Source organism: Camelus ferus, chromosome 19, assembly GCF_009834535.1.
Source record: "Camelus ferus isolate YT-003-E chromosome 19, BCGSAC_Cfer_1.0, whole genome shotgun sequence".
In the NCBI taxonomy this organism is placed as follows: Eukaryota; Metazoa; Chordata; class Mammalia; order Artiodactyla; family Camelidae; genus Camelus; species Camelus ferus.
In genome coordinates, this window is record NC_045714.1 from 38,758,091 (window position 1) to 38,773,261 (window position 15,171).

The following is a 15,171-nucleotide window of genomic DNA, read 5'->3' on the forward strand; positions in this document are numbered from 1 at the left end:
AAGGACAGTGGCCTTGATGAGGCAGTGGAAGCCTTGGGTGGCTAAGGAGGCCCCGAGAGAGGGTGGCGAGGAGAGCCCTTAGTTGGTGGAGGAAGGGTCCGAAGCAGAGATGGTGGTGTGGCCTTGGCCAGGGATGGGGGCCGCTCCTCCTTGAGGTGGGAGAGGGGACTGGAAGGTACAGGAGAGGCAGGCCGAGCAGCTGGGACCTTGTTTTGAACAACCTGTGGCATCTGTTTTCAGTGTGAAGGTGGAGGTAAGGCTTTGCCTGGGAAAGAGGGATCAGTGGGAGAAGAAGAGGCCTGAAATGACAGTAGAGTTCAGAGGGGCTAGTGGCTGTTTTCGAAGCTGGGAGAGAGAAAGCATTGAGCTCAGAAGGCTGCTCTTTAGAGGCCGCTGCCGGGCCACATCCTGGGACTTCCTCCGAGAAAGTGCCTTGTGGTTGGAGTGCCAGGTAACAGATCACTGACAGCCTCAGCTGGAGCAGATGTCCAGGGGAATGGGGTGAAGGCAGAGGGCCTCTGTCCTCACCCGTCCCTGGCAGGCAGAGGCCCAGATCTAGTACCAAGTACAGGCCAAGACAGGGTTCAGCCCGCTGGGGAGCTGCAGAATGGACACAGCTCTGGGACCCTGGTCAAGGCTGAGCCCTCAGATGGTACAGGAAATGGGAGGTGGAGGCAGGAGGCTGTGGTCCAGTAACTCCAGGGTCAATTCCAGGAACTTCTAGCGGTTAAACTCCAAGATCACACCAGGAGAGCTGGCTCAAGGATGAGAGTTCCAAGGGCAGAGTGGCATTGCAGAAGGAGTGGTTACAGAAAGAGTGTGTTGAATTTGGGGGTCTGATGAACTTGGGTCTAAATCCAGGCTCTATCACTAATTTGCAGGGGAACTTGGACAAGCCACTTAACATCCTCTCGCCCTCCACTTTTTCAGCTGTGAAAGAGAAAGATTAAACCAATTTCCTGTGGTCGTTCAGAGGCATAAATGAGATCATGCATCCTTAGCATAATACCTAGCACATAGCAAGTACTCAGAAAACAGTAGTTGTGATGTTGTTAGTAGCCAGCCTGTATTCCTGTATTTGCTCTGCAGATATCTGCAAAGCCCTTTCTCCTCCGTTAGCCTTATAAAGTCTCTGTGAGAGTGACAGGGGTTCCCCTTTAAAAAAATTCTTTAAGACTTTATTTTTTCAGAGAAGTTTTAAGTTTACAGCAAAATTAAGAGGAGGGCACAGAGATTTCCCATACATTCCCTGCCCCCCTCCTCACACACATCGCCCCTGCCCCACTGTTATCAACACCCCCCCCCCAGAGTGGGACATTTGTTACCCCTGTGCCCTGCAGGGGCCCCTTTGTGTGGGTGGATCCACGAGGCCCATAGAGTGGAAGTGGCTCTGCCCCGGGTCAAGTGGCTGGAACGTGGCAGGGCCAGGACGAGGACCCGTCTCACCTTCTTTGTTAGTGCTTCCAGGGAGAAACACCATGTCTTGTTCACCACAGTGTCTCTAACACCAGGCAGTCGGTAAACATGTGTTGAATGAATGGGTGTATGACTAAGTGTGTAAGTGCGTGTGTGAACGAGCAAGTGGGCGAGTGATGAACCAGAGAAGACCAAACTGAATGATGCCTTCAGTTCTCTGCTTCTAGCATTGCTATTCAACCTTGTGGCCACGAGAGCTATGTGGCCACAGGCTCTGGTCATCCTGGGGGCCCGCCCACCTGAGACCTGGCCATCTGAGCACTATTGTTTCCCCAGGAGAACAGTCTCAAGTCCGGGAAGGGGGCAGCTGCCATGATCCCAGGCCCACAGACGGTGGCCACGGAAATCCATTCTCTTTCTCCGGTAAGTGGGCAGGGCCAGCTCAGGCTAGGGGATTCCATACAGAGAATGTGGACGCGGGTCCACAGGTAGCTCACAGCAGGTGTGGCAGGGAGCCTAAAACCACCCCTTTAAATGCAGCAGCAGGAAATAGCATCAGATTCGGATGCCCACGGGGCTCCCTGGTCCCCACCAGAGTCTCTTCCATTGCCCTCCGTACCCCGCCCACGTACACACACAAGCAGGGCCATGGCAGTGTGGGGTGAAGTGGCTCCTCGCTTTGGTGGTGCCTGTGGTGTGACAGCTCTTTTGCACCTGCTCTCCTTGCTGACCAGGAGGAGCAATGGACTCGTAGTCCAGAGGCTTGGATTCTGGACCTGGCTCTGTCAGTGGCTGCCTCACCAACCTGTCACTGCGAGGTCTCCTGCAGCTCCTGCAGCTCCCAATCTGTCCTCCTTATCATCTAACCTCAGAGAGAGCGTGTTCCCGGCCCTGACAGGGTGGGAGATCAGGAGGGCTCCGTTTCCACCTGGATCCCTCTATTCATCCTTCTAAGATGCCAGGATTCTTAAATTCTATAGTCTTGTTAGGATTCTGGACCTCAGGAATCTCAGGTCCTAGGAATCTTAGATTCCATGGTTTGAGAATTTCATGGGTCTTGTATTCTGAAGGTTCCAATATTCCTGAATTCTTAGACTCAGTGGTTCAAAGCATCTTGGTTTCCAAACTTTGCCTTCATGGGAGCCCCCATCATCCCCTCCCACCCCCATCGTGCAGAGCCCAGCGTCCTCACCTGACCCCGGGGTGGGGGGTGGTTATATTCTGCAGATCATCGGGAAAGATGTCCTCACCAGCACCTACGGCGCCACTGCGGAAACCCTCTCCACCTCCACCACCACCCATGTTACCAAAGTGAGTAGCAGCAGGGCACCATATGCCCCCAGCCTGGATGTGGGGCTCGGGAAGGTCATTGCCGTGGCTCTGCCTTGGATGCGTGGACAGAGAAGACCTGTGGTGTTCCCAGTTTCTGGAGTGCTTTGTTCTGTGCTATGGGTCATCCTAAGGCACTGACCTGCCCTTCAACATTGATAGCCAGGCTTGGGGACAAGACCATCTCCTGGGATATAGTTGTGAACCCTGGTGTTTGTGTCTTATAGATCTTAAGTGCTGGAGGGATTTAGAAGGGGGCGATTTAAGGAAGGTTCAAAGAATGAGGAAGGGTCTTCTAGAAAAAGTGGGAATGTATAGGTTCTTGGAAAGCCAGGGGAGGGCTTGTGAAGGAGAAGACAGACGCAGACGTTCTAAGCAGCGTGGAAGATGGGAGCAGAAACTGTGTGTGTTCACTTCTTTCACTGAGCGAATATTAGCGACTTTATGCTGGCCTCTGTGCTAAGGGTGGCCGGGCGGGGGCGCTGTAAACAACGCATGTGGGGAAACAGGACAAGCAGCAGGTAGGGGACGGAACTGTGGGAAATTAGGTTGGACCGGAGGCAGGAAAGCAGAATAGAGACAAATGAGACAAATCCCAGGACAAACAGAGGATCTGAGTCTGAAGGCCATTGGAAAGCCATCAAGGTTTTTAAAATGGGGAGCGACCCAGCTAAAAGGGGTTTAAAGAGAGGAGGTTAGGTCCACCAGAATGTGCAGATGGGAGAAAGAAGAAAGTTACCGAGAGACTAAGGATGGAGGACCTGCAGCAGGGGGTGGGGAGGAAGAGTCCAGGCCAGAGGAGGGAGGCATTCCTGACGGTCAGCTGTAACTTAGCCAATGAGGACAGAGGACTGAGGACAGGCTGGCCAGCGTGTCCATGCCTGAGTGGCCAGGAGGCAGGCAGGAGGGGGCCCAGGGCAGGGATGGAGGCCTAGAGGAGAGAGGCCAGGGAGCCAGGATAAATTGGAGCTTTTACTCAAGCATCAAAGGAGGAGTCTGGTAGGCAGCACACAGACTGTCCCAGCCCTGCCCACTCCCCTGCAGCACGTTCCCCAGAAAGCACCCACTCCCACCAAAGGCATCAGTGAGCAATGATGACTCCACTGAAAGCTTTATGGGCAGGTTTTCTATCACACAGATAACTCTTCTTCCCAAAGTCCCTCCCAGCCCTGCCAACTGGGAGCCCCCCCCTCTTTTTTCTGTCCACTCGCGACTCCATCTGGGGTTTCCCTCAGCCACCATCCTCCTTTAATATACCAAGTCATTAGGTCCTGCCCCATCTTCTACTTCTAAACTCACACCCAAGCCCCATCCCTTTGGAAAACATGATGGTTATAAGTATATTTATAAGACTCAGCAATGCAATTTTCTCTTCTAGTATTGTTTGAAATCATTTAAAGTAGAACTTTGTCACCATTCACATTCCATTCATGTGTTCATTCAACAAATCTGCATTTAGCACCTGTCCTGATCAGGTTGGACAGGGGAGTTGGGGAGGAGGGGATCCAGAGGTGCACGGATTATAGCCCCTGCCCTTGCCCCAGCCGAGGGAGCAAGGCCACACACAAGGTCACACACACAAGGTCAGCTCAAGGCAGAGAGGCCCAAAACGGTGCGAGATACGAACTTGCCGCTTGGAGAGTACCGAGGCAGGAAGACAGAGGGACTGCTCAACAGGGTCAGGGCGACAGCATTTGAGCCGGGCTTGAAAGACCTAGAGGGGGCGGCTTGGTAGTTGGGGGAAGGGTGGCAGCCAGGCAAGATGTACAGTCTGAAATCCCAAAACCAGAAAAGGAGAAAACTGAGGGAGCCTGGAGAGAAGACAACTGCTGGCTCCAGCTTCGCCCTGGAGGGAGGCTTGGCACAGGCCCCGTGTCGAGGCTGCTGCCCCAGCAGGACCCAAGGCTGACCCCATCTCCCTCTCCCTCTCCCTCTGCAGACTGTGAAAGGAGGGTTTTCTGAGACGAGGATCGAGAAGCGGATCATCATTACTGGGGACGAAGATGTCGATCAAGACCAGGTATGAGGATGGGGACCCTAGTGCCCAGTGGCACTGCCCAGTCCCCAGACCCTCCAAAATTGGGTTACTCATGGGCAGCTTCATTCAAGAGCAGAGAAGGTGTCTACTTCCTGCCAACCCTGTGCAGCGGAGAAACCCCCAAGGAAGGGACACTGAATGGGAGCCAGCAGGAGCCAGAAGACCTGAACCCTAGCCTTACCCTTTAACTCCTTGACCACTGCCCCTTCCCGGGCCCCAGCTTCCTGAGCTGTGCGCTGACAGGCTTGTAGGTCTCCGGGGCCGCTCCCGCAGTCAGTGTGCTCTGGTTCTCACTTTGCTGTTCCTCTTCTCTAGGCCCTGGCTTTGGCCATCAAGGAGGCCAAACTTCAGCATCCTGACATGCTGGTAACCAAAGCTGTTGTATACAGAGAAACAGACCCATCCCCGGAGGAGAGGGACAAGAAGCCACAGGTAAGGCCCATGGAGCTCAGCAGCCGTGAGAGGGAGGAGAGAGCAGTGGCAAGGTCCTCCCAGGGTCATTTCCATCTGAGGACCCACCAAGAGTCTTGGTCCCCAGCATGGCTTTGACCCCCTCCCCAACCTATAATAATAAAATTTCACAGACATTGAGTTGAGTGAAATAAGTCAGACACAAAAAGTACATACAGTGTGAGTCCATTCATAGGAAGTTCAGAAACAGGCAAAACTAATCAGCAACAATCAACATCTAAATATTGGTTACTTCTGGGGTGTGGCACTGACAGGAAAGAGTCACAAGGGAACATTCCACAGGGCTAGATGTGTCAGCATCTTGACCTGGGAGGGTTACACGGGTCTGTACGTGTATAAAAAAGTGTCAGGCCCCACACTTAGATTTGTGTACTTTATGTGCTTCGCACGTTATACTTCAGTGAAAGGTAAATCCATTTCAAAGACCCCCTTTCTGCCCTCTTCCTTTTTTTTCAAACACTTTTTTATTGAGTTATAGTCATTTTACAATGTTGTGTGAAATTCCGGTGTAGAGCACAATTTTTCAGTTATACGTGAACATACATATATTCATTGTCACTTTCTTTTTTGCTGTGAGCTACCACAAGATCTTGTATATATTTCCCTGTGCTATACAGTATAATCTTGTTTATCTATTCTACATATGCCTGTCAGTATCTACAAATTCTGAAATCCCATTCTGTCCCTTCCCACCCCCTGCCCCCTTGGCAACCACAAGTTTGTATTCTGTGTCTATGAGTCTGTTTCTGTTTTGTATTTATGTTCCTTTTTTTTTTTTTAAGTTTCCACATTTGAGCGATCTCCTATGGTATTTTTCTTTCTCTTTCTGGCTTACTTCGCTTAGAATGACATTCTCCAGGAACATCCATGTTGCTGTAAATGGTGTTATGTTGTCGGTTTTTATGGCTGAATAGTATTCCATTGTATAAATATACCACATCTTCTTTATCCAGTCGTCTGTTTATGGACATTTAGGCTGTTTCCATGTCTTGGTTATTGTAAATAGTGCTGCTATGAACATTGTGGTGCAGGTGTCTTTTTGAAGTAGGGTTCCTTCTGGATATATGCCCAGGAGCTTGATTACTGGGTCATATAGTAAGTCTATTACTAGTCTTTTGAGGAATCTTCATAATGTTTTCCACAGTGACTGCACTGAACTGTACTCCCACCAGCAGTGTAGGTCTGCCCTCTTCCTTGATGAGTGAAACAAATGTTTTCTAGAAAGCTACAAGAATGTTTCTTTCTCATCCTCTGATCACCTCCCACTTTGAGTCAAAAGAAAAAGCACTGAAACATTTTCCTGCCACTTTGAAAGGCTGCCAACCCCAGGTCTAGACCAGCGCTGTCCAGTAGAACTTTCTGCAATGATGGAAGTGGTTTTCTGTGCTGTGCAACATAGGGGCCGCTGGCCCCACGTGGCTGTTGAGTATTTGAAATTGGCTAATCTGAAATGAGATGTGCCTTAAGGGTAAAATATGTGCTGGACTTTGAAGGCCATGTATGGAAAAAAGAGTATAAAATAGCTCAGTAATTTTTATATTGATTACATGTTAAATGACGATGTTTGGATATATTAGGTTAAAAATACATTATTAAAATTAATTTCACCTGTTTCTTTTTAGTGTTTTTAATGTAAATTAAAAAGTTAGAATTTTAATTTAGAGTTAAAATTTTCTGTTTATCTGGAAAATTTTAGAAAACTAGAAATACCTTGAAAATTTAGAAAATCTATGTGTCTAGAAAATCTGTGATCTAAAACACTTTAAATTCCAACTGTGGCTCACTTTCTGTTTCTGTTGGACAGCACTGGTCTAGAAGATGTGTAAGCTGATCATGGACAGAGCATACTTCCCAGCCTTCCTCACACTTGCACTCCTGTCCCCTCAGTTGTCCAGTCCAATTATTCTTGCTTTTTGCTGCCCAGATCTCAGAGTGGTAGAGTGCAGATCACTTGCCAAGCTGGGGCTAAGCCGGCAGTGTCACCTGGGGAATACAGATACTAGAGAGCTATTGCCATAAAGTCTGACTTAGAAGCGCTGGGCGGGCCCTGGGGATCTTCATTTATACCTTGGTCCTTAGGAAATCCATGTGCAGCCAGGCGTAGAAGCCAGTGATGCGAAGAACTCTGTGCTGGGTATCGGGACCTGACTCCAAACCCAATCTTCCTGCTGACCAGCTGTGTGGCCACTGGGGTCTCAGTTTCCTCATTTGCAAAATGAAGAGATGGGACAAGCCCCCTTCCAGTTATATATAGTCATCTGGCTGTTTATTTACTTTCCTAGAGCGTCTGTTGTGTGCTTCTCACATCTTCATTCCCTGTCTCACTCCTCCTCGTCTCTCCCAGGGCATCCCAGCCAGCACCCCCGGCTCCTGCCTTCCCATGTTTCCTGACCATTCGGAGCTCTCGTTCCAGCCTCCTGCCCACCCCACGCAGTCTTTCACATCTGCCCACCTCACTACTCCCTTTGCCATCTCATTCCCTCCTCCTTGTCCTTCTTTTAGTTCTTTCTTTGCTACCACTGTACCACGCATCACCGTGCACACTCTGTCTCTTTTGGATCCTTCTGTAAAGTTCCCCTTGTTATGTTGCCCTGGAGAGGCAGAAGTTTCTCCCTTGCCTTTTCTGCCCACCTGCTTTGCCATTAGTTATCACCAAGTAGGAACCAACTCTGACTCTTAATATAGTCAGACTCACTAATTCTGGGGCAGAGGTCCTCTCTGAGTTAGAAAGCTCTTTTTTAAAGTGCTTGGAAATGTTGGTTTGATGAATGGATGCATCTTGGTACCCAGGATAATAGTTCTGCCGACCTGGATTCGAATCTCAGTCCTGCCCATTATTAGTTGTGCAACTTTGAGCAAGTTTTTGAACCTTGTAGTAACGATTGCTGTAATTTATGGAGTGCTTACACTGTTCCAGGCACCAGGCTATGCACTCACCATGAGTACTGTCATCTGCTCGTTCATTTTAATAAATAAGGAAACTGAAGCTCAGAGGCTTTTGTTGATTTGCTCACAGATATTGGTTAGAGACTCAAATCTCATCTGTTAGGTTCCAAAGCTGCCCTGTGGTCTTAACCTCCTCACCACAGTGACTGTTCATAGTACCTACTCACAGGGTTACTGAGATCATCCATCTACAGTAGTGAGCACTGGGCCTGGCACATAGGAAGTGCTTGATCAAAGTTAATTATGACTGTGATTACGTATTACTATTATTATTAATATTACTACTATTATTGATAATATTACTATTATTAACACAGAGTAGGCTAACAAAAGGCTGCTCACTAGGACTCTGCTGTAATAAACTGAGAAGAAAAAATTATCATTCAGTATTGTTTAGATGTCCCTGGTACTTCTGAAGTGACTATGGGCTTTTAAAGATACCCCACCAACTCAGGATGAGGTCGACACTGAGTTCTAGGGCAGGCACTTTATTCATCAATGAGCGAACTGAAGGTGAAGCTGGCACTGTAAGAAAAAAAAATCCCCAGAAAGGAGCAGAATCGAGTAGAAAGAACATACCCAGCTTGGACCCAGAAGTACCTTACCAGCAGTATGCCCAGAGGAACCTCTCTGGGCCTCAGTTTCCTCACCTACAAAATGGAGTTAATCTATGAATTGGAGCTTCTGCAATAATTAAACAGCATCTGTGAGTGTCGGAGTAAGCTCGGGCTCCTAGAACGTACTGTGTGGCTTAAACAACACACACTTTATTCCTCACAGTGTAGGGGCTGGGAAGTCCAAGATCGAAGTGCCAGTCAGTCTGGCTCCTGGTGAGACCCTCTTTTGGTTTGCCGACAGTGGCTTCTCTGTGTTCCCACACGGCGCAGAGCAGGGAGAGAAATCGTCTGTCCCACGTCTCTTCTTAGAGGGACACGCACCCCATTGATGAGCCCCTCCTAAAGGCTCCACTTCTAAATACCATCACCTTGAGGGTTGGGGCTTCAACATGTGAATTTGTGGGGGACACAGCATTCAGTCCCTAGCAGTGACGGACCAGGTGTGTCTCACGTGCAGAAGGTGCTCGGCGATGTGGCCTGCTTCCTTGTCCCTTGAGGTTTTGCCACGTCAAGGGGTCAGTGAGAGCCCTGAGCAAGGCAGACCCTAAACTTCTACCACCAGCCTGGTGCCCTGTTTCCATGTGCACATCCGTCTTGCCCGTCTTCATCTTCTCCCCGTTCCCCAAGTCCTCCAGGAACATCTGCCCCTGCTCCAGTAGCCTTCCTTACGGAAGTTCTTTCTCCTCGAAGTTCCTGCTGTGAGTGTGGAAATCACGCCCACCTCACACACCATCTTCTCTTCTCTCCCAGCAACTCACAGGCTAGATGTGTGGCTTCTGCTCCATCTTTGCCCACTGGCCCACCTGCTTCTGGTAGCACCCAGACCTTTCTCACTTTCAAAATGTTAATTAAATGGGGAAAAAATAATAACTGACCTATTGTAAAGCAGGAGCAGGTCCTCGGTCTGGTTTCTGCCACCAACTTGCTAAGTCATTGAACCCTCTGGGCCTCGGTTTTCCCATCTGTCAAATGAGCCAAGAAGGATCAGATTTCTGCAACTCCATTAGTACTTGCCCATATGTCAGTGGTAAAGGGCAGGGATGCTATGCCACCTGTTGAATGGTTCAGGTAGATGCTATGTGTTGGGCACGGTGTTGGGCACTGGAAAGACAACAATAAGGAAAAGACAGTCCTTGCCTTCAGTGAGATCAGAATAGCATGTGGTTAAATCAACAACAAGAGTCATAGCAAGAACAGCCAGTATTTACTCAGCACCCATCCGTATGCTGATCCTTGTCTTGAATCCTCCCGACAACTGCATGAGGCAGGACACATTTTACAGAGGGAGCAACTGAGGTCAAAAGAGGTTAAGAAACTTACCCAAGATGACAGAGCTAGTTGACCACAGAATGGGATTTGAACTCGGGTCGTCTGATATCGGAGCCCATGCCCCTTAGCCACTAAGTTTTGGAGTCCAACCTGAGTCAGAATCCAGACTTCAGTTTCTTTTACTTAAACACTATCCTCTGGGGTTTAACCCCCAGGACGCAGCAGGCCTGGAGACCAGGAAAGAAAACCAAGAAAACATCTGCAATCACAACTAAACATTTCTTAGAACTGAGAGCAGACGGGAAGAAAAGGAAACACATGGGTCTCAGCTTTCAGTGTTCAAGGAAACTTGGACAAATTTTCCAGCCAAAGTAAAAGATCCCACCTCCCTGGGGATAACCCAGCAAAACGTGCATGGGCTTTGGAATCAGACAGAGGTGGGTTCAGGTCTCAGCAGGCCCCTTTCTCACAAGCTCTGTGGCCTCAGACAAGCTCCTCTATCTTCCTGAGCCATAACGAAGGGCGCATGGTAAAAGTAGCAGAAACCACCTCTTGCCGTGTATTTTAAAGATGGGTGACAAAAGTTACTAACTTTTCTTGTCCTCCTTCCTTTGCGTGCCCTTCTCCCGATGCCTCTGGCCTCAGGAATCCTGACCTCTGTGAAGAGATGCTCGCGTTTCTGGTCCAACCCAAGCCAGAGAACCGCAAAGAAGGGGCCTTCATTCTGGATTCTCCGACGCAACACCGACGTCCCAGCTGCGACGTACTGTCCCTGATGAGAGACTGGGAAAGGAAAAGCATATATATAGATATATATAGATATAGATATATATACAGGAAACACCACGTCCTTGCACTGCTGCCGGGGCTGGCCGAGCATTCGGCCGACAGCAACCAACATCCGAACGCCTACATTTCCTTTGCAGACAAATTCAAGACTCGGTGGGATTTTTCAGGAAAAAAAAAGATAACAACAATAACCCCTTGCTTTCCCCTCCTCCCTTGGAGCCCTGCAGAACAACCAGGGCAAGTCAGACCTCGCTGATTGTAGGAGTTCAAGTCGACCCTGGTTCTGCACGTTACATTTAGTGGACGAGCGTTCTGTTTGTTCTTCTCCCGCGTCCGTTGCCCACTCGAATGCAAAGGAAAACACTTTTGCAGCCAAGCAAGAGAAGCTGCAGCAGCAAGACACGCCCCGTCAACCATTTTCCGAGAAAGAGCGAAAGATCCCCACTCGGAAGGGAGGAGGAGGAACACTGGATTGTTATCTTTCGGGTCTTGACACTGGGCTGCAAAAATCCACCTTCCTTTCTTCCACCTCCCTTCCCCCTTGACTCTCACACGTCTTGTCATTTTCTGTCTCGGGTCCCTCCCCTCTCTCCCCCACCCCACGTCCCTCATCCTCCAGTGTCCTGGTCCTGCTGAGGGCCACTGCAATGACTCTCATTGGAAACAAGAAAAAGAAAAGAAAAGCAAGAACGTAAAACCAGCCACAGGGAGGTAGACATTGTATGTTTATGGGTTCTCACTATGGAGGTGCAGCTTGTAGGAGGTTTGTACGGATGTGCTTTTAAGTGATGTATATTACGTATAACAGGAAACAAATACTACAATAAACCGTGCTGGTAAGTATGAAGCTGACATTTTAAAATTATAATTATCTGACTGTGATTGATATATCCCAAGGTTCCTAGATCTCACTGAATCGGCCCAGCCAAGGAGACCTGGACCCTGGCTGTAGGTCGCTCATGGTAGGAGCTGACGGTTCAGTGTAGAAATACAGTGTGTGGTGTTTGTAATTTGGTTGATTGATAGGGAGGGGCGGAGTCCCCAAATGGAGAGGCAGGGGTTTGGCAAGAAGGAAGCAGGCTCAACGCCTTCTCCCCACCGGGGCAGTAGCAGCCAGGGCCTGGTCTGTGCTCAGGCGTGGTGTCCAGAGTTAGGATTCTGCCACACAGGTCCCCTGGCTTAGTTCCCCTACCTCTCTAGAGGCTGGCCTCGGTTCTTAGTTATCTCTTTTTTGCCACCTGGCTTGCGTTTCCCTGACCGCATTGTAACAGCTAACTCCCATCCAAAGAGAGGTGACACCTCTGGCTGCCGCAGAGGATGGCGGCTTTCATCCGGCTGTCTGAAGATTCCCAGCTCAGCCTTTCCCTTTACCACTCCTGTATTCTGTCCAAATCATTCTCTTCTTCCTGGGCCAAAGCAGCCATGGTAGAGACTGAACACAGGGCAGGCCCTGAGAGGTCAAAACTGCATTCCCAAAGGCTTTGCCTGCCCCAGAATGAGCTGAGGAGGAAAGGCTGTGTGGCTGAGGCTCCATCTATGTATAAGACCCTGGCTTTGGAGACCTTTCCTTCAGTCAGTGCCTGCGCTCTGAGCCTGTGCCCTTGGCGCCCCAGAAATGGCCTCGAGACCACAGAAGCCCTCAGAGAAGAGCCTGGCATTGCCCTCTGGCAAATGTGGGATTTCCCAGGCTTTCCTGACACAAGCTGCTTCCCTGAGCTCACTGAAGCTCCTTCTGAGGGAGGATGTCTCTACTGCCCCTTAATTTCTCAGCCCCATTTCACTTCCCCCTTCCTGCTTCTAAAGCAGTCAATGAATTCATTCCACAAATATTTATCGAGTACTTACTTGTGCCGGCACTACTGTTAGGCTCATGGAGAAAGTGTGAGGGGAGCAGTGGGACCTGGGAAGCCCCCTAGGCCAGCCTCACATCTCCAACCCCTCTGTGAGCATTTCTGCCTTCTCTCCAGTGATCAGACATGGCCTGGAGGTTCCCTGCAGAGGGCTTGGGCTCGCTCATCAGTTAGCCCAGTGACCCATATGCTTAGCTGCTTAACTGGTGCTGACCCGAGGCAGGACAAGAATCCAGAATAGTGTTTGCCTCTGTGGGCAAAAATGGGACAGAGAGAGGGCAGAGAGAGCCCTGCAGCAGGGGCTCAAATGGCCCAGCCAACCCCATCCCCCTGGAGCAGGCGGGTGGCCCACTCCAGCTCCCCCCGAGAGCAACAGCACACTTTGAATGCACCAGGTTCTTTTTACAATCCTGGGAGAGAAGCCACAGGACCTCCTTCCTGTCCTCTTCAACCTGAGAGCCCCCAGTCTTTCTAGGCCAAGAGCTGGAGTGGCTGCACCCTCTCTGTCTTTGTAGGAACCAGGTGTCCTGAGTGCCCTGGACAGACCTCAGAGGGGGAATATTTGTTCTTGGTTCTGCACCTGCAGATTCTAGGTGTGTGGCTTCAGGGCAGGGACAACGTGACCAGGCCTAGTTTGTGGGCCAGCCAGGGTTTGTGGAGATCTCCATCCCACCAATGCTCTGACCTTCCTTCCACAGAGAGGCAGGCAGTGCCACCAGGGAGGAGGGGAGCTGTGAAGCTGAAATCTAGGGCACTGTTTCCTCCCCATCCTCCTCTTCGTAGAGAATATAGACGTTTGTCTTGTCTGTCTTCAACCTACTTTTCCTTTTTGCCTTTTTACATTTCTCATCCTTTCCGTGCCGCCTCTCTGCCCAGGAGACCATGTAGCATAGTGGAAGAAGTCCTGGGGGGGCCGTCAGAAGTTCTGGGTGGCCATCCTGGCTCAGCCCCTAACTCATCATGTGCCATTGGGTTAGTCCCACCCCACCTTGGGGCCTCAGTGTCCCCACTTGCAAAATGAACAGGATAAAGCAGATGCTCTCCATGGCCTTTTTCCACTCGGCCAGCCTACAAATCTTTGTTTTCTCTTCTTTTCCTTTCTTGGGATCTTTTCCATCTGAGGGTACAGGAAATGCCAGGACCTGTTTCAGTTTTTGAATCCTGCAAGCACATTCCAAGACTGGCCTGAAACTGCATGAGCAACATCACTCTAAATATATATATATTTTTTTCAAAAGCACCTTCCCAACCAACTGCGATGCTGTCCTGGTCCTTTTTACTCACACCCCTCTCTCCTCTCTTGTCCCCGCGCTCCCCCACCTCAGTGCTCCGTGCTGTATGCGTGTGCTCTCTGTTCTTGTATACTCAATAAAAGTGAAATAAATGTGTTTGATGCTGAACCACAAACTGCCTTGGCATCTCTCTCTGACCTTGGATACCAGTACAAGTTGGCATTGTGGGAAGGGCTAAAACTGGGGAAAAGAGATCCCAACTAGAACACTTTCATTCAACCTACCACACTTTCATTCAAATGTTTGTAGACCCCAGGGTGGTCCAGGCCTAGGGGTAGGCTTTACAGGAACAACAAACAAGGCCAAGTCCCTGCTCTCCAGTAACTCATAGTCTAGGAAACTGACAACAGAACAGGCAGGCTCTCCCAGACAATTCCAGAGTGATCAGCACTAGGGGAGACGGATGGTCATCAAAGGAGACCACTTTAAATAAGGTGGCCAGTTACGGCCTCCCTTGAGGACACAGTTTTTGAGCTGAATGAAGAGAAAGATCCAGTAAGGTGAAGAACTTGCATGAGAGCATTCCAGGCAGCAGAAACAGTAAGTATGCAGGCCCAGGACACAGAGGGGTTTGCTGTGTAGATGCACACTTGAAAGGACATCTACATTGGGGTCTTTTCTGCATCCCTCTCCATGGGGACCAAATGGATAATGTATACAGCAAACCCCAACTTCAGCCTTGGCTCATCACCTTCATGTATGTTGCCGTATCCCTGTGTGGGCCACCTGTCCCCCTGTTGACAACATTTTTCTCTATATTGACTCTCTTATTTAAAAAGGAAAATATATTACTTATGCAAATGAAAAACTAGTATCCCTTGTCCCTTGCAAAGAAAGGTCTTCATAAAAATAAATACAGAAATATTGAAATTTAAAAACCACAATCCATGTAAAACTTAAATTTGTCCCTTGAGCCCCTGGAGGTGCAGGTACCAGCACTTGCCTTTTATTCTACTAAACAACTCACCTCAACCACCTTTCTTTATTGCCCAAAATCTCACAAGCAAGAACCACTGCTAACTATTTGGTGCATTTTGTTCCAGTCTTCTCTCATACATATGTATTTTTATCAGAGTTGAAGTCACCTATACATGCCATTCTAAATACTTTTAAAAACTTAAATCCTGAGCATTTCCCTATAATTTCAAATACTA

General features: G+C 49.3%; 1 protein-coding gene across 16 annotated transcripts in view; it reads left to right on the plus strand.

Annotated features, from left to right (window-relative positions):
- Positions 1-14,132, plus strand: part of EPB41L1 (erythrocyte membrane protein band 4.1 like 1) — a 124,508-nt gene extending 110,376 nt beyond the window's left edge. For 15 of the 16 annotated variants that reach the window (XM_032462229.1, XM_032462225.1, XM_032462230.1 and 12 more), the window contains 5 exons: positions 1,753-1,839; positions 2,644-2,727; positions 4,685-4,765; positions 5,099-5,215; positions 10,732-14,132. In XM_032462229.1, coding sequence (XP_032318120.1) covers positions 1,753-1,839; positions 2,644-2,727; positions 4,685-4,765; positions 5,099-5,215; positions 10,732-10,740 — 378 coding nt within the window. In that variant the 3' untranslated portion in view covers positions 10,741-14,132. The remainder of the gene's footprint in view (positions 1-1,752; positions 1,840-2,643; positions 2,728-4,684; positions 4,766-5,098; positions 5,216-10,731) is intronic. The other variant, XM_032462223.1, reaches the window with a different exon arrangement.
- Positions 14,133-15,171: the final 1,039 nt, after the last annotated feature.